This window comes from Seriola aureovittata, chromosome 20, assembly GCF_021018895.1.
Source record: "Seriola aureovittata isolate HTS-2021-v1 ecotype China chromosome 20, ASM2101889v1, whole genome shotgun sequence".
NCBI classification, from domain to species: Eukaryota; Metazoa; Chordata; class Actinopteri; order Carangiformes; family Carangidae; genus Seriola; species Seriola aureovittata.
The window spans coordinates 4143972-4170702 of record NC_079383.1 but is presented as its reverse complement, the minus strand read 5'-3'; the positions used below and the strand labels follow the sequence as shown (position 1 = coordinate 4170702).

Sequence of the window (26731 nt, the reverse complement as noted above, 5' to 3'; positions counted from 1 at the left end):
TTTCCTAAATACTGCATTTCTTCGACTTATTAAAGGCAAAATCATAATCCTGACACCTAAGACCGACACTAGAGGATCTGGACACTGTATTTTTCATTTTTTGTGTTACAGACTTAGTGTCTATTTAGCAAATTTGCTACTTTTATAATAAAAGTAATAAGGCCTTAAAAACAAGCAACAAATATCTCAAGTTGTTGTTGTTGTTAGTAATACGAATTGTTTAAACTTTTCTCAGTTACCACAAACTTTATGAAGGCTTTCCCATACTGGTAAATATCTAATATCTGGCAACCCGGCGCGCAGCTCCACTGCTACGTTTTCTCGGCAGATAGAGACGCTGCTGTGTGTGTCTGTGTGGGAGATGGACTGAGTGAGGGCGCTCTTCCAACCAGTGCCGCCGATAGCATTGAAATACCCATAAGCTAGTTTGAAATAATTGACGATTTCGGGTCGCTGAATCAACAAGAAAATATAGTACCCTTATCAGTCTTTCACATCCCACTCCAAACACACTAACACGGCATTGATGGTAATGTATGCAAGGAAACAACCGAGACTCGGCGATGGGTAAACATCTTTTTTAACGTTACTTATTCAGATTTTCCTTTTCCTCGTAGCTACGCTTTGACAATCCGCCATTTTTACTGAAAACAAAATAAGTGTCTGGAAACTTGTACGTTGAGCTGTTGCAACACTTTCAGCTATTTCTTAACATTGACATTTTAAGTCTCTTATTCACTGTTGTTTTCTTTATATTTGCAGGTGCGACCGAAGAGATTCTCAGCCCTATCAGGTACTTGTTAGCTAACCGTAGCCTGCTAGCTTGCTAGCAGCAAATAAGATTAAAATGGACACTCTAGTTCAGGCTTCTGGAGAGCACAACAGGCCCCAGTCAGTGCGGAAAATAACGCGAAAAGTAAATGGTTTTGTTTGAAATTGCCGTCTGAGAGCTGTAAATATTTCCTAACGTAAGTATTGCCAGGTAAAGACAACATAGACTGATCGTGTTCGTCGAATTCACCGGTTTTGGAAAAGGTACAGGCGAGTTTTATTGCAGCTGAGAGCTAATGATAGCCTGTTACTGTTAGCTTGCTTGCTAGTCAGTCCGATTAGGGCCTGACCGCAGTCTGTCATTTTAAGGATATAGCTAGCTAAGCTCTCAAAACATCAAAGTAGTCGAAATACATACTGCAAACAAATGTATTGACTTAAAGTTCATATACTGATAATTGACAGTAAAGTTGGGTTATACTCTTATGTCTGATAAAGCGTCCTGTTTACGTCGTCATTATCAGAAATTATAAATGTGTTAGTAGACATAAATACATTGTTGTCAAGTGAGGGGCTACTAAGCAGCCATACTAGTATAGCTATAAGTGTTATTTAGTAAGGTACTATAGAATTCACAGGTAAATGTTCTGCTCACGAATCACATTATGTTGGGTGAATGGTGATTAGCTCTGCTAATATCTGAAATATTAACACTTTGATGTATATATACTTTAATAGTATAGTTATTTGAAAAGCCAAACTAGAGGGTGAAACTGGTTTTAGAGACGTCCTGATGATGAAAGAATAACATCATGGTTCCCACAAGATACTAGATTCTAGTGAAGTCTTTTTTTTTTATTATTTATTATGTGTCTACAGACTCTCAAATACTCGTCCAAGAGCCATCCAGGAGGGGACCACCGACATGAAAAGATGCGAGACTCCTCCGATGTCACTCCTCCCTGCAAAATGCTCAGGAGGTCTGACAGCCCTGAAAACAAACACATCGACAGCACAGGGCACAGCAGAGCAAAGGCTGTCCACACACACCGCGCCAGAGACAGGGATGGAGGTGAGACATGGTGGTTGTTGAGAGTAACAGGGGTTTAGCTCAAAAACAAATAACTTACTTTCATGGCTACAGATGATGCTATCATGTAAGAAACAGGAGGTGTTGTTTTTTCCTACCTGTGTATTAGTTTTACAGCTAAGAGCTTCAACGCTGAATCTTTGCAACTGTGTAATTCATTTTTTTTATACTCTCAGACATAAGTGTATCCTGTTTTATGCTTATTTATGCAACAAAGTTGTAGGTGTTTCAGCTTTTGTGGTTTTGGATCAAACAAGCCCCAGCTAAAATAGATGCACAGATGAAATGATTAATTTGATCAAGATGCAGTATATGTTAACCAGTTGAGTAAACCACAGCTGTCAACAGCTGGTAATTTTGGATTCCGTTATAATAATCGCGAACTTTGATGTTTTGTGTATGTATTGAAATTCTACTGCAGTAGCATGAAAAGGAACACTACACACAAGCATTCAGATGTTTAAGGAAATGTCTTGTGAGGAGGGGTTAAGTGTCTTTTATGCCTTGTATAGGTTAAGATCTGAATTTGCTCAGTAGCTGGCCAATTTCACTGACAGTATATGAGAAGTAAATTTATTTTTTAGGTTTGAAAAAGTGGGTTTCAGTGACTTCATCACTGTAAACTCAGGGGTGATGGTTTCAAATCTTTTTTTACAGTTTAAATTTTCTCATGTTTTTCAGTCCAAGATAGCAAACAAAGCTAAACAGAGTATTTCTAAAAAATAGGATGCATTGGCAGTCAAGCAGTCTGATTCATGCTTGTGACATGATTATGGTTAGTGAGTAAGCATTACTGTGATGTGGGGCATAACTGTAGTTTTGGTAGAGAGCAGTATGTTGGGTTGCTACAATTGATTTGGCAAACACAATATTTTGTTTAGTGTATTTTTTTCAGTGTTGCATCGATGAAACATTTTGAGGGCTAATGTTGAACTGCAAAAGTTACTGCTCTGTGTGCAACGTGTCTGTCTCTTGGCAAGAGAATACAAAACATCTGAGGCTATACTAACAGAGAGGCCCATGGGGTTGGTTGCTTTGTAGATCAAGAGTTGAAAATAGGACCCTGAGGAACACAGATTAAGTTATTGGAATATTTTTTTTTAGATATTTGAGATTGACATGGTATGATTGGTTTTGTGTGATACAAAATCAATTTCAAATAAGGAGCTTTTATTATGTCAGCAGAGCAGTCTTTTGCTGTTATGTGCACCGCATAAAGGGGAGATTGTAGCAGAGTACCCTTAAACTGAGTGGGGTTTTTTGTTTTTGTTTTTTTTTTGGTTTAGGCAGCATCACTTACTACTGCTTGATCTGTCATTACATTACAGGTCAGGTGGTTATTATAGTAAAGTTGAGGCTCGGTAAAATGAAATGTAGGTAGTAATGTAAAAAGTAAAAAAAAAAAAAAAAAGTAGCAAAGTGATCCTTTTACAGAAACTTCACACATATGACCATCATAGATGGTGTAAACTATGATGATTAAATAATAACACATGGCAAAACACACATGGCAAAACACACATGGACGATTCTGCCTTTTTTTGTTTTTTAAATTGACAAAATGTCCAGTATTATTTAACTAAATTAATCTGAGGAAATATTTACCATTATCTCCCAAAATGTATAGTCTAATTTCCAAGTTGAGCTGAGTCACAAATGTGAAAACAGATGAGTCTGAGATCAGTATTAGCATCCCTAATTTGCAATTTGTTAACCTTGTTAATGTAAATTGGTGTTAGATTTGAAGTGAGAATGAGCTGTTTTGTTAAATTTAAGCTTTACTAATCATGCGTTTACGTGACCAGTAGCTGATATGACTGCCAGTAATGTGAAAGGTGTTGCTTGTAGTGATGTACCTGCAGAGAATGATCTCTCTCTGTGTAATCTCCCACGTCTCTACGGGGTGTTTGCATCTTCAGCTCATTGTTTTGATTTTCTGGCCCACAGCTTTACTGTTGTGGTTGACTCACCGCTGTCATCAGTCCTGTTTCCAGCTGCAGCAGGCAGCTGTTCTCACCAACCAAGCTCTGGTAGACTCATTGTGCACTTATTGTCCATCACCAAACAACAGACAGCAACTAGCTAGTGAACATAGTGAAACATTTAGCAGCTATAGCTCAGGAATTGGTAAAGACTCTAACAGCAAAAGGAGAGTGAATATTGAACTTATATTCTTCAGATGGCAGCTCCCCTCAAAACTCCAAAGGAATGTTAGCATCTGTATAAAAACGCCAATTGTCTGCCAACACTTTAGTCCTGTTTACTTATATAAAGCCATTATATGTCAAACGTGTGATGATCTTATATTGTGGACAATCTTACTTTGGCATATGATCTACTTTTCTATTAAATCCTATAGATTGTGTCATCAAAGATGTTATATTCAGATTTTTCATTTTAAAAGTTCAATCAATGCTAACCAGCCTATTGTTAACTGTTAAACAGCTAGCCAGCTAACCGCAGCTGGCGACAGCAGACCCTGTTCTGCTCTCCAGCTTCGGTGAGCTTGTTGTAGTGGCAAATGTGACAGTTCTTCACTTGAGCAGAACAAGAACCACCATCAACAGCTGCAGTCCAAGACACTGGAGTTGAAGTCCGTTTGCAGGAAGAGAGAGACAGGCAGGGAAACCAGAAGTTGGACTAGAATGAATACTCCATATGAACTAAGCAAAAAGTAGCAGCATTGTAGGCAAAGAATAGTGGCAGCGGAAAAAAATCCGAAAGAAGCGTCAAAGCAAAGGAAAGATACAAATCACAAATTCCAGTTGTGACTTTCACAATAAAATCAGAGTGAAGACAAGATGCAGATCGTGATTCAGACTGTGGATTGCAATTCTACCCAAAAAGGTCGTCATATGATCTCTTTGCCTGATTGCCCATCCCTAACCTCTAGTATGGGGAGCAAAGTACCTCAATAAAAAATGCGTTATGCAATGTAAGTAAGCACCACCAGATACATTTAATAAGCATTTTATGTATTTAGGCATTTTATGTATACAAGCTGTAAGCATCATGAACTGCCACTCAAAAAAGTTTTCTTTTTGCAAGTTACTTGCAGATGTTGACTGCTAAACCTTATTAGATGTGATGAGAGGATTTAGATTTAGTTATTCAAAAGGGCTTGGGTCCTGTTGGTTTGATAAAATGCTACCGAACAACAGCTGTCACGACCAAGCTGGGAGTCATAGGCCAGAGAGAAGCTAAGGAGGAGCGTTGCTTACGAGGAGCTTCAGCATGGTGCTGCACAAGGTGGCAATGCTCAGCAGATGTAAACAATCATGCAGGTTAGAGAGAGTGATTTTCCTGTTTTCAGAATGGTTGTTGTTGCTCCGCTCTGAGTCCTGTTTGAAACCTTACAGCATTGTCTCTGTAAAGTGAGTCTTTGCATTTTTAAAGATATGTGAGAAACTTCACTCTAAAGTGCAGCGTGACAGGCATCACATCATTTGGCATGTGACATTTGACAGCCATAGCACATAATAGACAACCCATACATCGTACACTAGCTGCATTGTGCAGATCCAGTGAGTAAATGTGAATAAATTACTCTTATACTTTTCATGGTAGTTGAGATGTATTTGTGCTGGAGAAGAGGAAAGTGCCGTATTCTCAGAGAATACCAACAGTGTACAGGCTTATATTGAAAACAGTGTGTTCTGCCCTTTAGATCCCTGTTTTCTGTTATTATTCAAAAACAAACGTTCTCTTTAAAGCAAAACTGCCATCTGTGTAGATGAGGATCAGTAATGTAATCATGTGTTCTTAAAGGTGCACTATGCATTCTTGCATGGTTTCAGTGCGATTTTATTTTTGTCTCAAATCATAGGCATCTCCCCTTGATCCACTAGCTGCCTGCCCCCTGAATACACTGTCAAATAGCGCGGTCTCTGGAGACAACACAGGCGTCACAAACGGCAAACAAACACTAGGGGCTGTGCCCCAAAACATAACAAACCACGTTCCAGCCAATCACCAACAAGATGGTTTGGGGAGGGGTGGGGGTTAGAGTGCGTGCACATATGGGGGGGGGGGGAAGTGAGCAGAGTTGATAGAGTAGCGTGAGTATCTGAGAGTAGATAGCTGGACCGCGCCGTGAAATAGGTCTAACAACTCAACAATATATTTTCGGAAATGGCCGAGGCACGGACACGACCAAAGAAAAGACGTTTGGATGAACATTCGGTGAGGAGGAGAGAAATGGAGAAGGAACGAACGAAGACCTGCATTTATATTGGGGAATCGATTCAAAGGTGGCGAGAACTCCTGCTGGAAGAAGGGCCTCCAGTCCAATGCAAACATGGGGGGGAGGGGCGAGCTTGCTCTGTTTTGTTTGGTATTTACGTCGAACGTCAACAGAAGTGACGTCATGCAGGAATGCATAGTGCACCTTTAATGATTTTGCTGCAGCTGTGAGGACATTAAATGGTGACATAGTGTCTTAAAGGACTGTGAAAGGGTGATATAGTTGTATTAATTTATTTGCAATTAGTCTCGTCTGGTTGACAGTGTGAGATGTAGAGTTGAATTCCTGCTGCAACAGTGGGGCCAGCCCTATAATTGTGAATGTCAGTGACTGACTGAATGGTCATAGCTTCACATTTGGTCAGCTGAATGCCATCTGATTGAGTTTGACTTTCCCCATTGGCCGTTGCTCTTTCAAAATGAATTGGTGCAAACTGTTTCTATTAGGGTGTTTACAGCCTGCAGTTTTGGCCACCTCGGCACATTTGCTGCTAGTTTTAGAGACTTTCAAATAAGCTTTAGGAACAAATCTAGTGACTTTCTGGACAAACTTTGGCTCCTTCAAAGAGGGTCGCCAGTACTGCCCTATGTGTGTCTATACTGTTCAGCCAGTGGCAGAGAGGCGCAGCAGCTGTTTCATATACAGACGGAGGCTGTGTGAGAGACAAAATAAGAAAAATATGCTGCCGGTTCTCACTTTCGCTCTGAGAGATATAGCCAAAATCACAGTACAGTGTTTGTCTTTAACTTATCTGTATAGTGATTTTTGTCAGATGATATTGCAGTTATAAAATCAGGATTTCGGCAGCAGAGCAGCAGCTTGGAAGTTAACGAGCAGCGTTTCAGTCAACAGACAACAGAAACCAAAAAAAAATGTAAATAAGAACAGCTTTATTGAAAATTCAGCTGTATTCAAATACTGTATGTGAGAGCACAGAGAGGAGGAGAGGAGCAAACAGATAAAGGGCTGAAACCGGCTTACACTAAGCAGGATGCAGATTCAACACGATGTCAGTTGTTTACAACAGTATCACAACTGTTTTCAATTACGTCCTCAATTTTGCACATTGACCATACCATACTATACAGCATCCCAAGCTTATTTTACAGAGGCTAACTCCTTTCTTATTGAATGCTTCATCTGTCTTTGAACCTTTAGTATTGGAAAAGAACAATATAGAAAGCATTTAGTTAGCATACTTAGCAGTTTTAGCTGTCACTGACTGAAGCTTTCGCTGCATGAACTTAACCACCAGCATATTATGTCAACTGTAGGTAATCCAAGTTCTGTAATGGCTAAAATGAAACTTTTGGCTGCTGTCTGGTTAATACGCTTTCTGCAAGTGTCTGCACTCAGCCAAAGATAGCTGTTGGCTCAACTTGACTCTACTTTGCTTTTTTGGTTTTCCATCGGGTAAAAGTTGTGGATAGTACCTGGTACCTGTTTTTTTTTTTTTTTTTTTGGTATCACATCTAATGAAGTTCCAAGTGACCTGAGGTGATACCAGAAGGTGATGTGAAAACACTGTAGAGTGCTGATTGGTCAGAGAAAAACGTATCAACATCACGAGAGGTTGGATGTTCGGACCAAACCCACCATTTTTAAGCAGCTAATCAACTGTACACTGCTCACTGTAGCCTGTTACATTTCTGTTATTGTGTTATTAGTTATTGTACTATGCTTCTAGTATGGTAACCCCCAAAACTACGCCGTGGTGAATTACGGAGGTGCTGATGTTTCTCTGTTTGGTATACCTCCATTGTTCATGTGTGTGTCACATTGAAGATGACTGCACGATAGCTTTGTGCGTCGTCGCTATAGTAACGATACCACATTGAGGGGGTGCTATCTGCAGTACTTGGAACCAAAAGCAAGTAGAGGCAAGTCAGTACCATGCAGTGGAAAATTGCTATAAGACCAGTAGAGTGTTCTTCTGTCCAGAGATGACTTAGCTAATCACATTGCATCAATTTCTGAGTAATCCTTCAGTAGAATAATCACGGTAGAAATGCCAGACAGTTAGTGTTACCGTTTACATCTTTACTATCACTATAACCATGGCCGATTCCCATGATAAATTTCTGTGCTTAATTTCCCTCACGTTAGGTTCTATAAGGCTTCAACTAGCAACAGTCTCTCAGACACATGCTCAGCGTGTCAGTCAAAACATGGCATAAGGCAGCGACATTTTTCAGCTTCTGAAAACTTTTTACACCAAAGTTAGCGGGTATGAGCAGGTTTTTTTAAAAGCGAGTTACCCTTAAAAAAGGCGATTGACTCCTTTTACAGTCAGATGAGTTTACCTCTCTGTTCGGAGCAATGTCACATGACCACAGAGCACACACACACACACACAGACGAAGGAGAGAAACATTGAGCTTTAGCCGCTGAGCCTCTGTGTGAGACGCTCTGGTCAGTGATTGTGTTTTTATAAAGGGCTGCAGCTCACTGTCATCCCAGAACACAGTGTAGCTGCTGTTGTCTAGTTTAATGGCACCTTGCTGGACAGGTGACAGGTGTGTCGACTGTCTCTGAAAGATGGTATAGCACGGGAAAAAAATGAATCTGCTATTCCTTTGTTTACAGAGTGCACATGCAGCAGGCAAACCCAGTGTAGTGTGTTGGACATGTTATTGTTTAAATGCAAACATTCACTTGCTGAAATGATTTCAGGTTGTAATTTAATTACTTTTTGAACATTTTCAGCGTATTTTAATAATACCGTAATATTATTGATTACTGTGATCATTTTCGTCACTATAATCATGATATGAATTTCTATACTGTTTCATGTCTTAAGTGGATGAAATTTGAACAGCTTCTCTTTGAACAAATTTCAGACTGTACAAAAGTTCAAATGCAATTTGTCACCAACAGCAGGACCTCAGAGGTGTGGTATACCTGCTAAATGCTGCTGAAATCAAGCATTTCTTTGCCCCAACGTTGGTCTTTGTGTGTTGACACACACTGACATCATTCATTGAAACTCGAAGCTACTGCTTTTTTATGCATGTACATGGGTTCACATAGGCTACCCAGTTATCTTGATCAAAATCAAACACTTTACTAAGTCAGGAAAGTGACTTTGAAAACAATTTTCATTACTTGAAAGATAAAGGATTCATGCATGTGTCAGATCCTGCAGGTGACATGTGGGGAGTCTGTTTATGTGCCACCCTGACATACCCCATGTTGGGAACATGAATGTAAAACAAGGCCTTGGTGCAAAATGGGTAATGCATTTCGTACCTAATGTGATCTGTTAGAGTGGTTGAAAGTAACAAAGGTAAATAGGATGAAAAGAGGCAAGATGAATCAAGGTGTTAGTCTAAAGAATATCCAGTACACCAACACTCTGAGCAAGAACATTTTCATATTCCTCTCCTAAACCTCTCTCACTTTTTTTCTGAGGTTTGCTTGTACAAGTGGGATTCACTGAGCTCTGATAATTGGACAAATTTGTAAATCGCTTGTTTCAGCCTGATGAATGCCACCTGTTCATTAGGAGGTGCACAATTGTGAGATTTGATATTTAACATTTAACAGAGTCAACGCCCTTAAAATCGCCTTCAAAGGCAACCTGTTCTGCTCCAGTTGTGGGCAGTTTCATTCACAAAAAGATAACCAATTCTAAGTACGAGTAAATTGGTGAATGCCACAAATTTTCTTAAATCGCTCATATGTGCAACATATGAACAAATCTGTATGAGTGGTTCATGCATGAGGCCCATTGACTTCCATAGTTTGGAAACTTACCTCAAAGAAACACTGTTTGGGGCTGTAATGACTCCTGTATGCACAGAAGCTAAGTTTCTATAGGTCCCTTTTGGGAACAGTATGCTGTCCCAGACATGGTTTGCATGAGAACAAGTAATGGAAGTGACACAATCATTTTCTTTTTCGCCAGTTTAATTTTTGTGTTTTAATTTCGTCGCAAAATTGACATAGTGTTTTTCTCCAAATAAGATACCATTTAGATTTTATCTCTTGTGTATTGTTTTTAATTGCTCAGCTGCAGGTCAGTCAGAGTAAAATGCTCAGTTAAGTGCCATGAATTACAAGCAGAAGTGTTTATTTTGCAATGCTGAACATGCCACAGATTGTAACAGACACTGTATGTTTTGGGATTGCTATTTCTGTATTGGGCCACAGAAGTTGTTAAGTCAAGGTCAGTCGTGCTCAGTGCATCTGTCCTCTCCTTCTGCTGTACGTGAGAAAACCTTTCATTCAAGCGTATATTCCCTGTCATGGTCTCCCTCACTGCCATATAATTATATTCCTGAAGCAATTCAGAAATTGTTACAAATGTCAAAATATCTGACAGAGCTTTCATTTGAAGCATCTGATAAGTTGGGCAGAGCTTAGAGGATAGGTTGAGAAAAGCAGGTTCAGTCCTGTGTGCTGGCAGTGTTATTTTCACTTCTATTGCCAAGAGGGCAGCCTAGTTCAGGGACAGGTTTTTAAACGTAGGATGCTTTGTTAGGCAAACAGGTGTAGCAACAATATAAATTAAAGCTGTTGCATAAATGAATAGGGTATGACCTGTATATTATCATGTAGTTTTAGCAAAGGTATACAAAAAATCTTAGTGAAATCAACTTCAAAAAATTGTTACTGTCACATCAAGACATTCGGTGAAATTCCTGTAAAACCTGTAGCATTGTTGTACTGGAAAAATTAACTGGGATTACATCGTTGCTTTGTTGTCTTCACACACTTTACCAACAGGAATATTTGTTACAGAGCATATGACTAAATCAGGTGGCTCCTTAACTACCAGTAGCTCAGAGAATATCGTATGTATGGTATGTATGGTATGTATGTACAAACCATGGATGCATAGTATAAACTTAAAGCAACACAACTTCATACATACCCATACATACCAGCTTCTGACACTTCTAAGTCAAAGACTTTGTTTATATCCAATCTGTTGTAGGCAACATGCAGTGATGATGACTCTTCTGATAACAGAACAGATATAAACCTTTCCAACAAACAGAAAATACAGTATGTTGCCATGTATGAAGTGAGTTAAGCCGTGAGCTTCAACTTGAGCCCTGTTGTTTGTTTTTGTTTTTTTTAGCCCATGTTTTACATTTTTGAAAATTCAGTATACTGAATTAGCTATTTTAAGTTTATGTACCACTGGATATACTGACAACTATCACTGGATTAGTTACAGAGGAGCTTTTCTATGATTTCCAATCTGATTTAAGGATGTTTATTTGCAATGGTGTTTAATGTTTGTGTTCAGGTTTGACTGAATCATGGCTCAGATTTTTGTCTGATGTGAGTTTCAGATGTTTTTGGTACAAAATGTAAGTTTTGGATATTGATATTTAAAGACTTGTTAAAGATCTTATTTCTCTGATTTGGAGTCAGTTTGAGTGTTTTGATACAATTTATGAACAAATGTAACCAGTAATACAAGAAATGAGAAGCTCTCACCTCCTTTTATAGCTTTCAGTAAAAAAGGTTGGAGACCCCTGGTTTAAATATTAAACGAATTCAGTAATTTCAGGCTGATGAGTGTGCTTTTGTTCTCCGCCACGCTTTTATATCTATGAATATGGCATTTTACAGTTGTTGTCTGTTGTTGTTACTGACAGTGTCTTTCCCTGTTCTTGTGTGTTGTTACAGGGACCAGTTATTCCCCACAAGAAAACTCTCACAACCACAGCTCCCTTCATAGCTCCAACTCACATTCTAATCCCAGCAAGACCTCAGACACAGTAAGTGTTGCCTCTGCCTGAGCACAGAGGCAGATGATGCACTGAACATAGTTTTTCCATCACAGTTTATAATACATAGTTAATTTTGTACGGGACAGTCTTGATTGTTTCTTGGCAGCTGCTGCTGTTCAGTAGTTTCACAGTTGTTGCATCTTCTTGACGTAAAGATCAAAAGCGTTAAGATACACCACTGCTTAGATAACAATGATAACATCATGGAAAAAAATGTTATATTGTCAGAGCAAAATTAGGCAAGTGGATTACATTTCTTACATCGTTCTCTTTATATTTTCTCTCTGTTTATTTAAAATGTTATGTTATTAACATAAATTAAAAGACCATTCCATCAAAAGTTTTTTAGTTGCTTTATTACATGCTTGTGCCAAAAATGCCAGTTGAATTATTTTTTTCTTCACTTTACATGTTCACTCTGTCAGTTTATTAGGAACACGTAGCTAAAACTGATGTAGTCTAATAGAAAAGTCTGACAGTAAATCCTTCATGTTCCTGAAATAAAAAATAAAGATTCCCTCAAAGATAAAAAAGAACCAGCTAAAGCTGTCTGCTTTCAACCCCATGTCTCTTTTGTACATTTCAGGTTACATTACAAGCGCTTGCATCAGACCCTCTAAACACACATGCACACAATTGCTTTCTGTCTGGTTGGCCTCATAAAACCAAAACATTGGCTCCTTTTTTCAGCCTTACGAACCTGGTGACGACTGGTCAGAGCACATCAGCTCATCCGGGAAAAAATACTATTACAACTGCAGGACAGAGGTGTCCCAGTGGGAGAAGCCCAAAGAGTGGCTGGAGAGGTAGCTATAAATCCTTCTACACAAACCACTTGATAATGCACACTATATTTTATTTGAACCGATGTCAGATAAACATGGGTTACATGGCTAATATCTGCTTGCATGCATACTTGTATCTGTGTTTGACAGAGAACAGAGGCAAAAAGAGGCAACAAAGACTACAGTTGTCAACAGTTTCCCCAAAGACAGGGACTACAGAAGGGAGGCTATGCAAGCTTCGGCAGCCCCTACTGGTTCTAGTAAGTCATACACTATTCAAACACATTTTCTCCTCGCCAGTTTGCAGTGACTGATCTTAATGAATCACTCATTGTTTGTTTACATTTCTGTAAATTTTCTTTGTTGGCCCATCCGACATATGAAGTATGAGCGTTCTCCATCTTTGTTTCCATCTCCCTCAAATCTGCCTCTAAACCCTTCAGCTTAAGCATTGTTGTGATTGGTTAGTCAATGATGACTATTGTTGAGCTGACCTTTGGCTGATGAATGCTAATGAACTGCTTACCAAAAGACTGAGACTACCAATGGCTGAACCATGCATGCTGCTGTGGCTTTAAACAATGTACTGTGGCTGTGCGCTAAAACTAATCTGGTGACCCAACTGACTGGACCATGTTGGACCAAATCCATTACAGTCTTAAAGTCAGGCCAAGTAGTGTTTACTGTTGAGAGATGAAATGATAGTGAGAGGGTGAATTATTCTAATCAGTTGTCTGTTGTTCTCATTAGCATAATTTTAAACATAATTTTTACGTGTGTGTGATTAGGGCTGTCAACGAATGTTCTAAATTTGATTATATAATCGAATTTTAAAGAAAAACTGACTTCAGATTGTGAAAATTAATATTTGATTACGGAAAAAAAAAAGCAGCACTACCGCGGCTGTCTGCCTCATGACTTTTTGTGTGAGTCTAGACCTGCACTGAATGCACTGCATGACAGACATTGAAATGTAGGTCAAGCTGAAACGAGCAAATAATTCAACAACTGTGTGGTAATGATTGAATCTTAACTTGGCCACAGAAAGAGTGGTTTGCCATCTAAAAAGACCCATTTAAAAATAGTTTGGATTTTGTTCAGTCGACAGAAAAATTGTGTTGAGTGGTATGCAAATTATATAAGTTACAGTAAGCGTAGCCTACCATTCTAGCACTACAGCAACGTTGGCGCACATCTTAAATATGCACCCAAATGAGCACCTGTACAAGGAGGTCTGTCTCTTGTTGTATTGGTTTGCCATTGTCTTTTGGACATCATGCACAAACATAGATATTCAAATGGTTCATACCTATGTTTTGTTTTGTTTCTACGGACTGGTTTCAACTTAGACAGCGCTACTGTGACTACAGGAGAGACTAAAACTGTCTGGAAATAGTGAGCCAACAGTGAGAATTGTATTATAATTTAGTCTATTAGATTTCATTGCAGAGCCACAGGTCACTTGAAATTTGCCTCACAGTTGTAATTAACTCACCTCCGTCCAGCTCTCTCTCTCTCTGTACAATTGTTGGCCATGGATCATCATCTACCATTTCATCCAAATTTAGCCTTTCTCCTCTGTTCCTTTGCTTTTTGAAATAAAATCAATAATTAGCATTAGGCAAACGGTTTGAAATGGACATCCATTTCTGTTTTAGTACCTTGTACAGTGGATTCATAGTGACACAATTCTGATTGTAGTCTCAGTGTTGTGTTGTCCTGTGTATTTACTCAGTCAGTCAGTATGTGCTGCTATCTGGCTGTCAACATGTGTGTATCCTGGTGAAAATAGCTGTTATCTGTAAGGAGCTCTTTGCATGTTTCTACAGTCTTATGGTCTGTTTCCGTCTGTAGTTGTTCTGACACACACAGAGCACTCAGCATTGTATCACACTCGTTGCCTAAAATTAAAGGTTTCCTCAGGTACAATCTTCTGTCGTTTTCAGCTTCTTCAGTCACAATTTTCATTTGGAATTATCATTTTTGCATTTAATTTCCACAAAAAAAAATCAAAAAATGATGATGATGCAATTTTTATCATATCACCACAGTGCTTAATTTGTGGAATATGGTGACACATTTTACCTTTTTTATAATTTAAAAAAAAAAAAAAAAAACGGCAGCTCCTGCGATTTAGATATTGCACTTAGCCATATTCAGTATGGTAATATTTTGATTAATTGTCCTAATTATAGACAAGAGCCGGAGCTTGATCCACAATAGTGTACCAATCGACCTGAGGAACTTCTTACAAGTATTCATTCAGTTTAGTTAGACTCTTGGTTGGTTGTCAGTCCTTAAATGTTTTCATTTTGACTACATCAGGGCTGGACGCTTACTTCTTTCCAATGTGCTCCTAAGTTGAAAAATTTAGGAGTGCATAAATAACTTATTTCACAACAAAAAGCATAGAAAAAGAAAAAATTCAGCCCAAGCAGCCTCTTAGTTGATAAAACAACAACAATGACACGGACACTGCACTGAACCAATGTTGTTCATTGATGAAGTCACGTGACCCACTCGTCTGTGCAGTCCTACTGTGAACTGCTGGCTGAGCTCAAAGCAGGTCAGGTGACCTGCTTACAAAAGCAGCATCCTTCTGCATAAGTCAGTGAAAATTTGCGTGTGGAAGTGAAATATTCATTCAGTGACACTGGGGTTGGAAACATATACAGGTTCACTAAGCAATGATGTTGGTAATCATTAACAGAGCAGAGTAGAAAACATTCAGCTACAGTTTCTCATTTAGCCGATGCTGAGTGCCAGTTTCGGTGGTTAAAATGACAAACAGCGGCTGTGGTATGTCACATCAGCTGTCACTAATTAATGTTAATTCTGTCAGTAACTTGATGACAGCCCTAAATTAAACTTGGCTGTTGTTGGTTTGTGTGCTCTCTGCACACCCCTGTCAGTATTTATCAAAGATGGTTTGTGAGGGATGAAGCTCCACTCTGTAACACCATTGTAAAACCATAAATGAACTGTGTTTCTTAAGTTCCAACAGAGTGAGACATCTTCTTTCTAGTGCAGGGGTCTGCAACCTTTCCTATTAAGAGTAATTTTTGGCTCCTCTCCCACAAATAAAAATCATCTGAAACCACAAAACCTACTCGACCCTTAAAATGAAGATAACACAGCGTTATGCATTATTGCATTTATGAAATGATAGAACTACAAAAAAACTGTTGACATTTTATTGCTGTTTTTACCTGTTATAACAAAGAAAAACACAAAACTCTTATGAATACGAGAAAAAAACACTGGCATGTGTATGCCTACTTCTAAATAAAACACAGAACTATGCAGGCCTATTTGAGTAGTTCTCTTATTTGTCAAGGATTAAATTCAGAATTAAGAGGGAAGGAAGAGAAATTAAACTCTATTTTCCTCTGAGAGTTTTCTTCATTCACATTTATCAATGGGTTAGCTTACCGCGGGTCCAAAACTCAAGATTAGCCACCTATTGGCAGCAGGAAGAGGCGGCAGCTATTTTGTAGATTGTATGAATAATATCTGTAAATAAAAGTCCATATTTTAAATTAAGTAATTTATTTACACCCAAATCTTAGATAAGACGATACATTTGGTAATGATTGCAATGCTGTTGGGCTCGTGTATGCTTTGAGACATATTTTGAGTTCTGGTATTGAGCTGGCTTTCCGATCCCTCCTTTATAAGGAAAAATACATTATTTCATACATTTTCATTGTTCTCGTAAAGTTCTTTATGTGCTTCTAAATTTTTTAACTTGGGAGCTCAAATGCTCCTTGGGGAAAACAGTGTAGAGCCCTGACACTGCGTACCCAACCACCTAGAAACTAATGATAGTGGAAGGGATTACTCACCTCCAGCACACACCTTTTCCTGCTAGGTAGTTTTTACTGTTAGCTAAAATTCCATTAGAGGAACAATAATAAGTAAATGATGGATAGTGTTTGATTTTGTGTGTGGCTACAACTTTTGATCAGTGATCCCAGAGTAATACTTCTTTCACAGCGATTTGCTGGACAATGCTGAATTGCGTGTCAGTAAATAACAGGGTCATCAGAGAAGTAGAACCAGGCTCGAATTTTGCCAGACAACTCTTCCTGTTTTTTGTCTTAAGTCTTGTGAAAGAGTTTCATGTGGGACCATAAACCTTTGAAGATGATTCTTGCTCAGCCAAGTATTCTGAAATTTTGTATGTATTTTGAATTAGATATGCCACAAAGAATGAACAAGGAGACTACATCCTCTAGCACAAACAACGCTGCTGGCCTGGCTCCTTTCAAATGAGAGGGCTGCGTTTTTTTTTTTTTCACGCAGGGCTTTTGGTTGTCTGAACTAGAACCCAACCCATTTATCAGTTGGCCAACTTTATCGGATGATATTGGCCTATCACAGATATATTGATATTGACGCATATATTCTCCAATATGCGCTGGTATGAATACTTTTATTAAGAAGCAATAGTGCAGTGGAAATGCATTTCATGTATATTTGATCTTTTGTTTTCATTCAAGTTATATATACACATATTTGTTCTTATGTTTTTTATTTATAGTTATTTTATTTAATTCCCAGTGAAATTTACAGTTTCAGTGCACTTATGTCATTTTCTACAATAAAGTATATTGTTAAACTGTAAAATATCATGTTTTCATTACATATCTTTTTATAAGTGTTTTCATATATCGATATATTCATATATATTTTCATATATCGATATAGTAATTTTCTTACTCCCTAGTATCTGTATTGGCCCCAAAAATCCAATATTGGTCGGGCTCTAGTCTGAACATGGCCTGAGGGTGTGATTGCAGTCCAAAATGGAACTGATGTTTGCATGAGACTGTTAGTCGATTCCTTATACCACATTTAATGAATATACAGTATTATCAAAAAGGACCTACATTGATTTGTGAGACTGCCTCTGCCTCCTGAAATGACATCGTCCTTTCTGCTGACTTCACAGAGTCAGCCCAGGTGGAGAAGCCATCAGCGACCCTTGCCACCCAGTCCCAGTCATCATCCTCGGGCTCAGGGAGCTTGAACCCATCATCAGGGCCCCCTGGATCGTCAGCGTCCACGGTGCCTGTGTCTCCAGTTCTGCAATCTCCCGCCCCTCCGCTACTCCAGGACCCCACCCTGCTTCGCCAGCTTCTCCCAGCACTTCAGACTGCCCTGCAGCTCAACAATGCCAGTGTGGACATGGCAAAAATCAACGAAGGTAAGAAAAACACAGTTCTAAGATGCTTATGATTCATATATACATTCAACCAGTGTCAACATTCAGACTGCTGCAGTGGTTACATTTGATGAGCAGTAGTTATAGGGAGATGGTTTGAAATTATATGCTGCACTGCTGTCAGCTATTTGTCTGACTGCTCAGGCTTTGACATGACATGTTAATCTGTCCTGCTGGTCTGAGCACAGTATTGAATCATATCTCTGTGCTGTGTGTATTGCTGTCTGAATGTGTGGATGAAGACTCCCTCATGGCTGGGACTTGTTTGTACAGCAGATCATCTCGCCATGTCTCAAGGCAAAAATGTTAATAGCTGTTCAAACTGTCACAATGGCAGGTGGGATGAAAAGCTGGCTCCAACAGAGTGGCAACACAGTAATGGTGGATATAAATGGCCTGCAGACTTATCCCACTTAAGTTTGCAGGCATGAGAAATAGTCAGACAGGCTACTTCCACACTACTATGTTTTCGTTTTAAAACACATTCCTCCTGCCATCCACACAACTCCGGAGTTTTTGAGCTCCGAAAACAAAGAGTTTTGGAAACGCTGCTGGACCCGTTTTTAGTTTGAAAACTCCAGGGTTGTGGTGTTGTTTGGAAAGGTTAAAATGGAGACCTTTGGAAATGATGATGTAAACACCCGCGGCCCCTCCCTTATCGGGTCTTATGAGCCTCAATTATCAGTGGTGAATGCAACATGAATAACGAATTACAAGCGTTACTGACCTTGTTTTTGTTCTAGCAGCTGTTGTGCAGTTCAATTCTTCCTTTTAACGCTACTGCTGTCTTTGCTGTTCCTCGTTGGTAGTATTTTGTGTGACTAATCAACTGGAGAGTAGAAAATCTACTTCCTGTGCCCAGGAATGGTCTCATGAGATGTGCGTTTTCAGGTGTGTTAGTCTGGACGGGGATTGTTTTTGATACAGAGCTAAAATGGTTGTCTGGACAGACATCGTTTCCATTTTAAAACACTGTTTTAAAATGAAAACGTAGTAGTGTGGACGTAGCCACAGACGGCTCATCCAGCTGATTTGTCTAGCAGGTGTTTATGTACATGGTCAGCGCTCTGCTGTTATGTACGCCCATAATAATTAAGCAACTGTACATCATCATAACAGCTCTCTGAGTCTTGGTGGAAAGGTAGTGCTATTGGCAGTTTTTTGTGGGGGCAGACATACAGCACGTTGTCATACGCAGCACGCTGTCATGCGCACCCTGAATGACAGGCACACAGAGGGCCAGTAAAGAGACTGACTGGGCCGGTAAAAACTTGAAGGACATTTTGATGGTTCACCAGGATTTGTCGCAGTTTGCACGATGGCCAGTCCTACTCCAGAGCCTATTGTTGTACCTGGGTGGTGTATATCAATATATTAATCTAATGTTAGGTAGTTAAATCCTACCTTTCTCTCTCTTCTCTTTCTTTTCTCATCTTTCTCTCCCTCTCATCACGGTCAGGTGTTGCCACATTTGCTTCCTCAGTGGCAACATGTTAATTTTGTTTCACCATCGTCTGTCCAAGCTAAATGATGTCTTCTACTTGGCACATTTAAATAGGTCACATTTCTGATTTGGACAAATTCACTGTGATGCAGTACAGAAACCATTCTAGTAGCAGAAATTAGTACAGTATGTCAGTGCTCAGGGTAACGGTGTGTCTGTTTGCTATTTTGTAGTTCTCACAGCTGCTGTCACACAAGCTTCATTACAGTCGATGCTCCATAAGATCCTCACTGCTGGACCATCGGCTTTCAATATCACTACTATCCTCTCTCAAGCTGCTCAACTCTCCAACCAAGGTAAGTGAAGCCCGCGCAGAAACATCTGTTCACAACTGTGTGGAGATATAGTCAGTTAGGTGTGTTGTATAATTTTGGCTGACGAGCAGAGTTGAACTTATGGGTTTCCTGTATGTTTCCTGTGAGTTAAACACTTCTGATTAAGTTGATATCATCAGGTGTAAGAAAGTCTGTTTCCTGACAGTTACAGTTTAAGATTTCACTGGTATTTACTCATGCAGTTCTGTAAGTATTTGAACACGCATTTCATTTATTTTTTGTTCTGCTCAAGAAACATTGATCAGCCAAGTGTCCAATTACATTTGAACCACAAAGTTTTGGGTGCTATGTGTTAAAAGAGCTACATCTCTCACTCATTTCTTTCTGTACTGATGTAAACCTGCTCAAATTAAAGCTGAGACATGGTTCTTTAATATAGTCTCCATTATTTTATTTCAATATATGCGCTTCAGCTCAGAGCCTGTGGAACAGAAAGCGTGATTGTCCAAATACTTACGGCCTGGACTGGAGAGTGGTAGTTTCCTGCTGGATATCGAATTTAGTGGATTGTATCGATGTCTGTATTTTTGTTGGTGTGTCTCCCAACAGCTCAGCAATCGAACCAGTCACCAATGTCGTTAACATCAGACGCCTCATCGCCCAGGTCCTATGTTTCTCCGAGGATCAGCACACCACAGACCAATGCTGGTCCTCTAAAGCCCCTCCTCAGCACGCAGCCTGTCATATCACAGACAAAAGTAAGACAACAATCAACAGTGTCCTCAGTAACAGCATAGAGATAGTTGCAACAAGTAGTAACATTTTCCTCTCGGAAAATAACTGTCACCAACAACAACTCAACGCTGAAATGGATAACATTACTTTGCTAGTATTGTACATGCTGAAAGAAGGTAATGAAGCAGGAAGTAAACGTTCTCTTGTGTCACACTGAAAAAAAGTGATTGAGATTTCACTCATGCTTTTCACTGAAGCCTAGTGTGTATGGCTGGAGTCTAAAGTCTCAGCATATACAAGAAAAGAAAATTAAATTATACAGATTTATTGCAAATGGAATCAGATACATCCTTTTTTATTAAAAACAGTATTGTATTGTGGAACATATTGAATAATGTGGTGTCCTAACCAGACATTTTGAATGGAAACGGAGATCTGTATAAACAGATTTCTTAACTGATGCTTGTTAATGATTAATGGAACAGGCTCTGATGAAAAGCTGGACAAAATATTTTTTTTAATATCTGTAATCTGTATCTTGTGTCTTGATGACATGTTTTGATGAAGTGTTTCTAACTTGCTGCATTCAGGTGAGCACGCCAGCAATGAAGCAGGCATCTCATCCCCAGCCCACATCCCAACAAACCCTCTCCAGCGATAAGCAGCACAGTCATGATGCCACCACGGCCTCCCCACGCACCCTGCAGCGCCAAGGGTAGGTACAGCCACACCACCTGCTCAAGTTAACAATAATAAGTACAATGAGCAGTGAAATAAGAGACAGCTGTGGGTAATATTTGCTGACATTTGAGGACAGGTCCTGAGATATCATGGAATATGTCTACTGTTTATGATATATAGATAATTATTGTTGTAATTTAATGGTAAAGCTTAGTCTGTCGTCGCGCCCCCCCCCATGCAAATTCTCTGAGCAGTACATCAGTGTTTAAATATTTAAGACATGACCTGAAAAAACATAAACATCTATGTGCATTGATTGGGTTTTCTGCATCAGCACTACGTCGGCACCATCTGCTGGTCATTAATGGAACAACAGGTGTTTCCCTTCATTCATGGAAGTCATGCATTTGTTTGAGGAACAATTTCCTAAAGGGAGACTATTTATAAGTGTGTGAGCTGGATAAGAGATGTTTATTTAAATTAAGTGAGTGTGGATATATTAACTGATTTTCTTTGTGCATTTGGTGGATGCAGACATAAATTCACATAAATATTAAATCACATATGGCAAAGTTCTTGAGTGTTGCTGATTCACTGAAGATCCACACTCTACTTATTAGCTCACAAGTGTCATAACTAGGGACGCAACTAATAAATATTTTCATCATTGATTCATTGGCTAATTATTTTCTCAATTCACTGATTAGTTTTTTTTATCTATAAAACAACAGAAATTAAAATTCATAAATCCCAGAATCCAAAGTGTCTTAAAATCTTTAAATTTTATTTTACTTTTTTTTTTAATTAATTAATTTATTTTATTTTTTTTTATCAACAATCAAAAACACAAAGATGTTCAGTGTCCTTTAATCTTAGATCAGGAAAATTAATTGACAAGTCATTGTCGCTGTAGACACAACCGACTCCTGATGTTTTAAAACATCATCTCACTCAGACTTACTGGGTTTCCAGCCAAGCAGCCAAGCATTTGGCTGTTATGTACCTTTTTAGTTTTAAAGTACATTTCTTCTGCTACGTGTGCTCCTGGCGTCCGCATGACTGAGTTTTCAAGACTGTAAAACAGAGACTTTTGGAAACTCTGCTGGAACTGTGTGTTTTAGTCTGGACAGGCAAAAATAGACCTTTGGAAACAATAATGTAGACACCCACAGTCGCTCTCTGATTGGGTCTTATCAGCCTCGACTACCAATGGTGAATCCGGCATAGATAACGAATTACAAGTGTTACTGACCTTGTTGTCTTTGTTCTAGCAGCTGTTGTGTCGTTAAATTCTGCATTTTAATACAACAACATTCTTTGCTGTTACTACTACTACTAACTAATCAACTGCAGAGTAAACAATCTGCTTCCTGTTTACACCGGCTCGCACATGCCCAGTGTTTGTGAATGATCTTCTGATGGTTTTCAGGTGTGATTGTATGGATGGATTTGATTTCTGATATGGATGTAAAATGCTCCTCTGGACGGAGATTGTTTTTGTTTTAAAACGTATTAGTGTAGCTGTAGCCTAACACCAAGTTGTCCATTTGACACCTGTCCATTTTCACCATGTCCACCTTTTTAACCAGTGTTGGTGTCTACATCAGCTGTATAACGGCTCACATTTTATACATCTAACTGCAACCCAAAGTGTCTTTTGGCCGTCAAATCTATTTCGACTCTATTTGGTTATCAGCTTCTTAACATTTCCTCTGAGAACAAGTTGATTAGTCCTGTTTGTGTAGGGAAAGCAGTTTTAGAAAGCTCAGGTCTGGAGGATAACATTCTTCTTCGTCTGTTGATTGCAGCAGTCAGAGGAGTCCCTCCCCGGGTCCCAACCATGTCGGCTCTAGCAGCAGCAATGCATCCAACTCTGCCTCCGCTCCCCCCACTGCCTCAGCAACCCGGCCCTCCTGCTCCTTCACCCCCACTCTTGCTGCTCACTTCAATGAGAATCTTATCAAACATGTGCAGGGTTGGCCTGCGGAACATGCAGAGAAACAGGTTTGTACCACCTACATGTTACCTGCACTGACATGATTGAACTGGAAATATAATAGTTTTTGTGCTGGTTCTGGTTCGTCATAGCAACAAGTATTAAAGCTCAATTTTGTGTGTGACAAAAACTGATCTTAAAGGCATCAAGACTACGTGAAGAGGCTCACACCATGGGGAGCATCTGCATGTCTGAGAACTGCACCGAGCTGAAAAACCTCCGGTCTTTGGTCAGAGTCTGTGAAATTCAAGCGACATTGCGTGAGCAGAGGTGAGAACACAGTTTTACTGTTAAGACCTGCAGCTGTTGACGTTTGGAGTAAACCTCAACACAACTAATTGTCGTCGTCTCCATCTCTCCCACAGGATACTGTTTCTGAGACAGCAAATCAAAGAACTTGAAAAGTTGAAGAATCAGAATTCTTTCATGGTCTGAGAACTTCTGGTTTGCGAGTTGAAGCGAGCGTCGGGGGGGGGGAAAGGGGGGAAAAGACCCATTGCACATAGTTGGAAGCTGGAGGGAGATCAGTTGTTCAGTTCCTCTTGAGCCCAGTCTTAAAACACACACAGGAGCGGCAGTCGGTTTGCCTTTGGACCGTTGGGCTGGGAGAACCAAGAGGGAAAACATGAAGAGCTGTTGTGGGAGGGTTGGGTGATTTACAAGTTTTGTAAAAAACCCTCAACGGAAAAAAAATGTAGATTTCTTGTAGATGTTATTATCTATGTTGTAAATATGTTTTGTAGATTGAAGCCATGGAAAGCCATGCCTATCAAAGCTTTTGACATCCAAACTAATCAACGCCTAGGCGGCTACATTCATTAGCTAGCCTTTCCTTCATGTTAACTCGTCTGCAGACTTAAAGCTTCATTTTGTCAGTTCATAGATCATTGAACCATTGAGCACGTGTGGCCTGCATGTAAACGGATGGAGGATGTTTGAAGCCATTTATTTACACAGAAGCCTAGCATAAAGCATAACACACTGGTGTCAAAGTAGTTCTTTCCCTCAAATCTTGGTTAAAGTGATGACTGTCTAGATTCTCTCCCTGTGCCCTCTCTGGGCGAACTGTAACATGTACTCAGGCGTGGTAAACACCCCCTCTCCGCAGGTCTGTCATGTCCGCTCACAGTGGTTCAGTGATCTATTTGCAGCTTCTGGTGGCCCTGCGTTTCCCAGTCTGAAAAAAACAGTGCCTGGTGGTGTGGTGGAGTGAGTGATTTAAAAAAACAAAAAAACAAACAAAACAAAACAAAAAAAAATTAGAGATGTGATGGCGTGCTGCTTTGGACCATTCCCACTACCCTCCCCTGGCCTCAGCCCTGCCCTGTCCTGCTGCACCCTCTCCTGAGACACCAACACTTCACACCTTCCTCCTCTGTTCTTTTTTTTTTTTTTTTTTTCCAACTTTTTTTGTTCCTCTTTGTCCCTCTCTGACTTTTTAAGCTGAGGTGGTTCCACTGGTTCATTCCTTTGTACAGTCGCTAACATAACAATGAAGTTTTAAGAAGAGGACGCAGAATAAAAAGGTTTTATTTATAAGAGTTGTAGTGATGGAACGGTAAATCACTATGATATCCATGCATTGCATTTTCATTTGCACCAAGTTCAGGAGGGGGATCAGAGGAGGTTAGAGGCAGATGTGATGTGGATCACCTCTTCAGTCAGCACAGGGCAACAAGAGGTCACAAGGTCAAATGTGAAATGTATGTATTGTAATAAACATATTAAACTGAAGTGAGCACTGGTTATTTTATTGGAATATTAGGTTTGGTTCATACGCTAGTGCCTTGTTGAAAGTCTTAAGCCTCATTCACGTCTTCTTTTATCCGGTTTGACCAACAACAGTAAGATCTTCAACAAGCATGTCGTGCACAGGGTTGTTTTTCAAGCACGTCCCATCCCTCTCTTACTTGTTCATCCCCCACTGATGAAGAGCAGGGTCCTATGCTGCAAAGGCCTGTTTTTTTCCACCATACTATCTATTGAGTCTATAACTGAGCTGCACCACACATTCAGTAAAGGTGACCACATCATTGCTTTGTATATTGTTTCCTGAAGTATATTGACAAATGAAATAAAATATGCCTCTCCAGGGCCATGTTGTTCTTGGGTTTTAGCTTCAGTTTGTCTCGTCTTGAGTTCAAATAGACATGTTCTGAATGGGTTCAAGCTGGGACAGGTTCAGTCAATCAGACCTTATTTCTATCGCACTTTTCATACAATGTAACACAAAGTACTTTACATAATACAAGCAAAAAAGAAACCCACTAAAAACTGGGAAGCAAAGATATAGAGTGATGATGATAAAATACTACAACATGTACAGATGTACTGAGGTGAGTAAAACCATAAATGAAAGCTATATATTAATATAGATATTAAAAATAAAATAAAATTGAAGCCAAGATAGAGATAAAATAATAAAATGCCTAAAAGAGGAGATGTTTGGAAGAGAATAAAACTAGAAATAAAAGTAGGGTATTGAAAGGGGAACAGTCCACAAAATAATCATAGAATAAAAGGACATACCAGTAAAACAGCTTAAAATATATAAATAAATAGAAAGATGAATAAATCAAATTCATTTAAAAGCCAGACTAAAAAAGTAGGTTTTGAGTTTGCTTTTACAAATATTATTTAGCAGTGTTTTTTATGTGAGGGAGATCTGGCAGTTCAGTCTGTAGTTTCAGTATAGATGACAAAGCTGAGTGATTTCCAATGCTTTAATAATCAAAAACAAAACAAATGGCATGTTCTCTTTCTGCTGCCCCCTGCTGGTGGCTTTATGTCTCGCCCTGCAGACTGGGAGCTCTGACCTCTCTAATGTTATCAGATCAAAAATAACTTGTTCACCTTCCTCCTGTGTCCCGCTCTAGTCTCAGTTTGTAAAGCAACTTCTTTCTCCTTCCTCAGAAAGACATTTTGGTCATTTTGGTCTTAGGAATTTTAAATTTTAGAAATGTAGATAATGTGCTGTCAAGGTCCAATCTAATCGTAAAAAAAAAAAAACACCCACCACAACAATCACTTTATTTTACACCTGTTTAGGATTAGTTTATGGTTTTAACTGTACAATACTCTTCATGCATTTAGCCAAACTTGTTATGTTTTTATCTTTAAACACATAATCACGTGCTTAATCCTCAGAGTACAGTCCCTTCATATTAGCATAAATCATAGAATCAATCCAATCTTTACTCTGAATTTCTAATTACTTCAACTTAAATTTAGACGTGGCAACAAACTGTGGCAGACGCAGAAAAAAGCAAACTGATGCAGTCAAGTACAACCACAATCATAATTTTGTAATTCACCATCACTGTGAGAGCAGTGACGCCTCAGCAGAGTCAGACTTCAGCCTAAAATATCTGTATTTATAACAATACAAGACATTTATTTAATAGAAATAAAATTAAAAATATCAATTGAAAATCTGACTTCTGCATATTGTGCACTGCTTCTCTCAATGCTAAATGACGGTTGCTAAGTCTGTTTTGAGAACTTTGAGAAGTGACTACTGAATGAATTAAAATCGCAACAGTGATTAAATGTATTTATGATCTAATTGGACATTGATGTTTTCATTTTGTGTGTGATGTGAGATTTCAAGGGAAAACAGAATTATATAGCATCAAAAGCTGCAGTAGGTATATCAGGGTCATTTTCCAGGTTGGTAG

General features: G+C 39.2%; 1 protein-coding gene across 1 annotated transcript; it reads left to right on the top strand.

Moving 5' to 3' along the window:
* Nucleotides 1–338: 338 nt before the first annotated feature.
* waca (WW domain containing adaptor with coiled-coil a) lies at nt 339–25148 on the top strand. The gene is made up of 13 exons (XM_056364531.1): nt 339–567; nt 763–793; nt 1651–1843; nt 11748–11839; nt 12542–12657; nt 12787–12896; nt 17591–17845; nt 19541–19663; nt 20252–20400; nt 20968–21092; nt 22867–23062; nt 23197–23324; nt 23420–25148. Exons 1-13 carry the CDS (start codon nt 527–529, stop codon nt 23487–23489), a joined length of 1629 nt encoding a protein of 542 aa, XP_056220506.1. The 5' UTR covers nt 339–526; the 3' UTR covers nt 23490–25148.
* The last annotated feature ends 1583 nt before the right edge of the window (nt 25149–26731 follow it).

Bases quoted from the DNA above. Each gene is read 5' to 3' on its own strand.
- waca (XM_056364531.1), top strand. From the start codon at position 527: ATGGTAATGTATGCAAGGAAACAACCGAGACTCGGCGATGG. The intron at 794-1,650 runs GTACTTGTTAGC...ATGTGTCTACAG, and splicing joins GAGATTCTCAGCCCTATCAG to ACTCTCAAATACTCGTCCAA. The intron at 21,093-22,866 runs GTAGGTACAGCC...TGTTGATTGCAG, and splicing joins CGCACCCTGCAGCGCCAAGG to CAGTCAGAGGAGTCCCTCCC.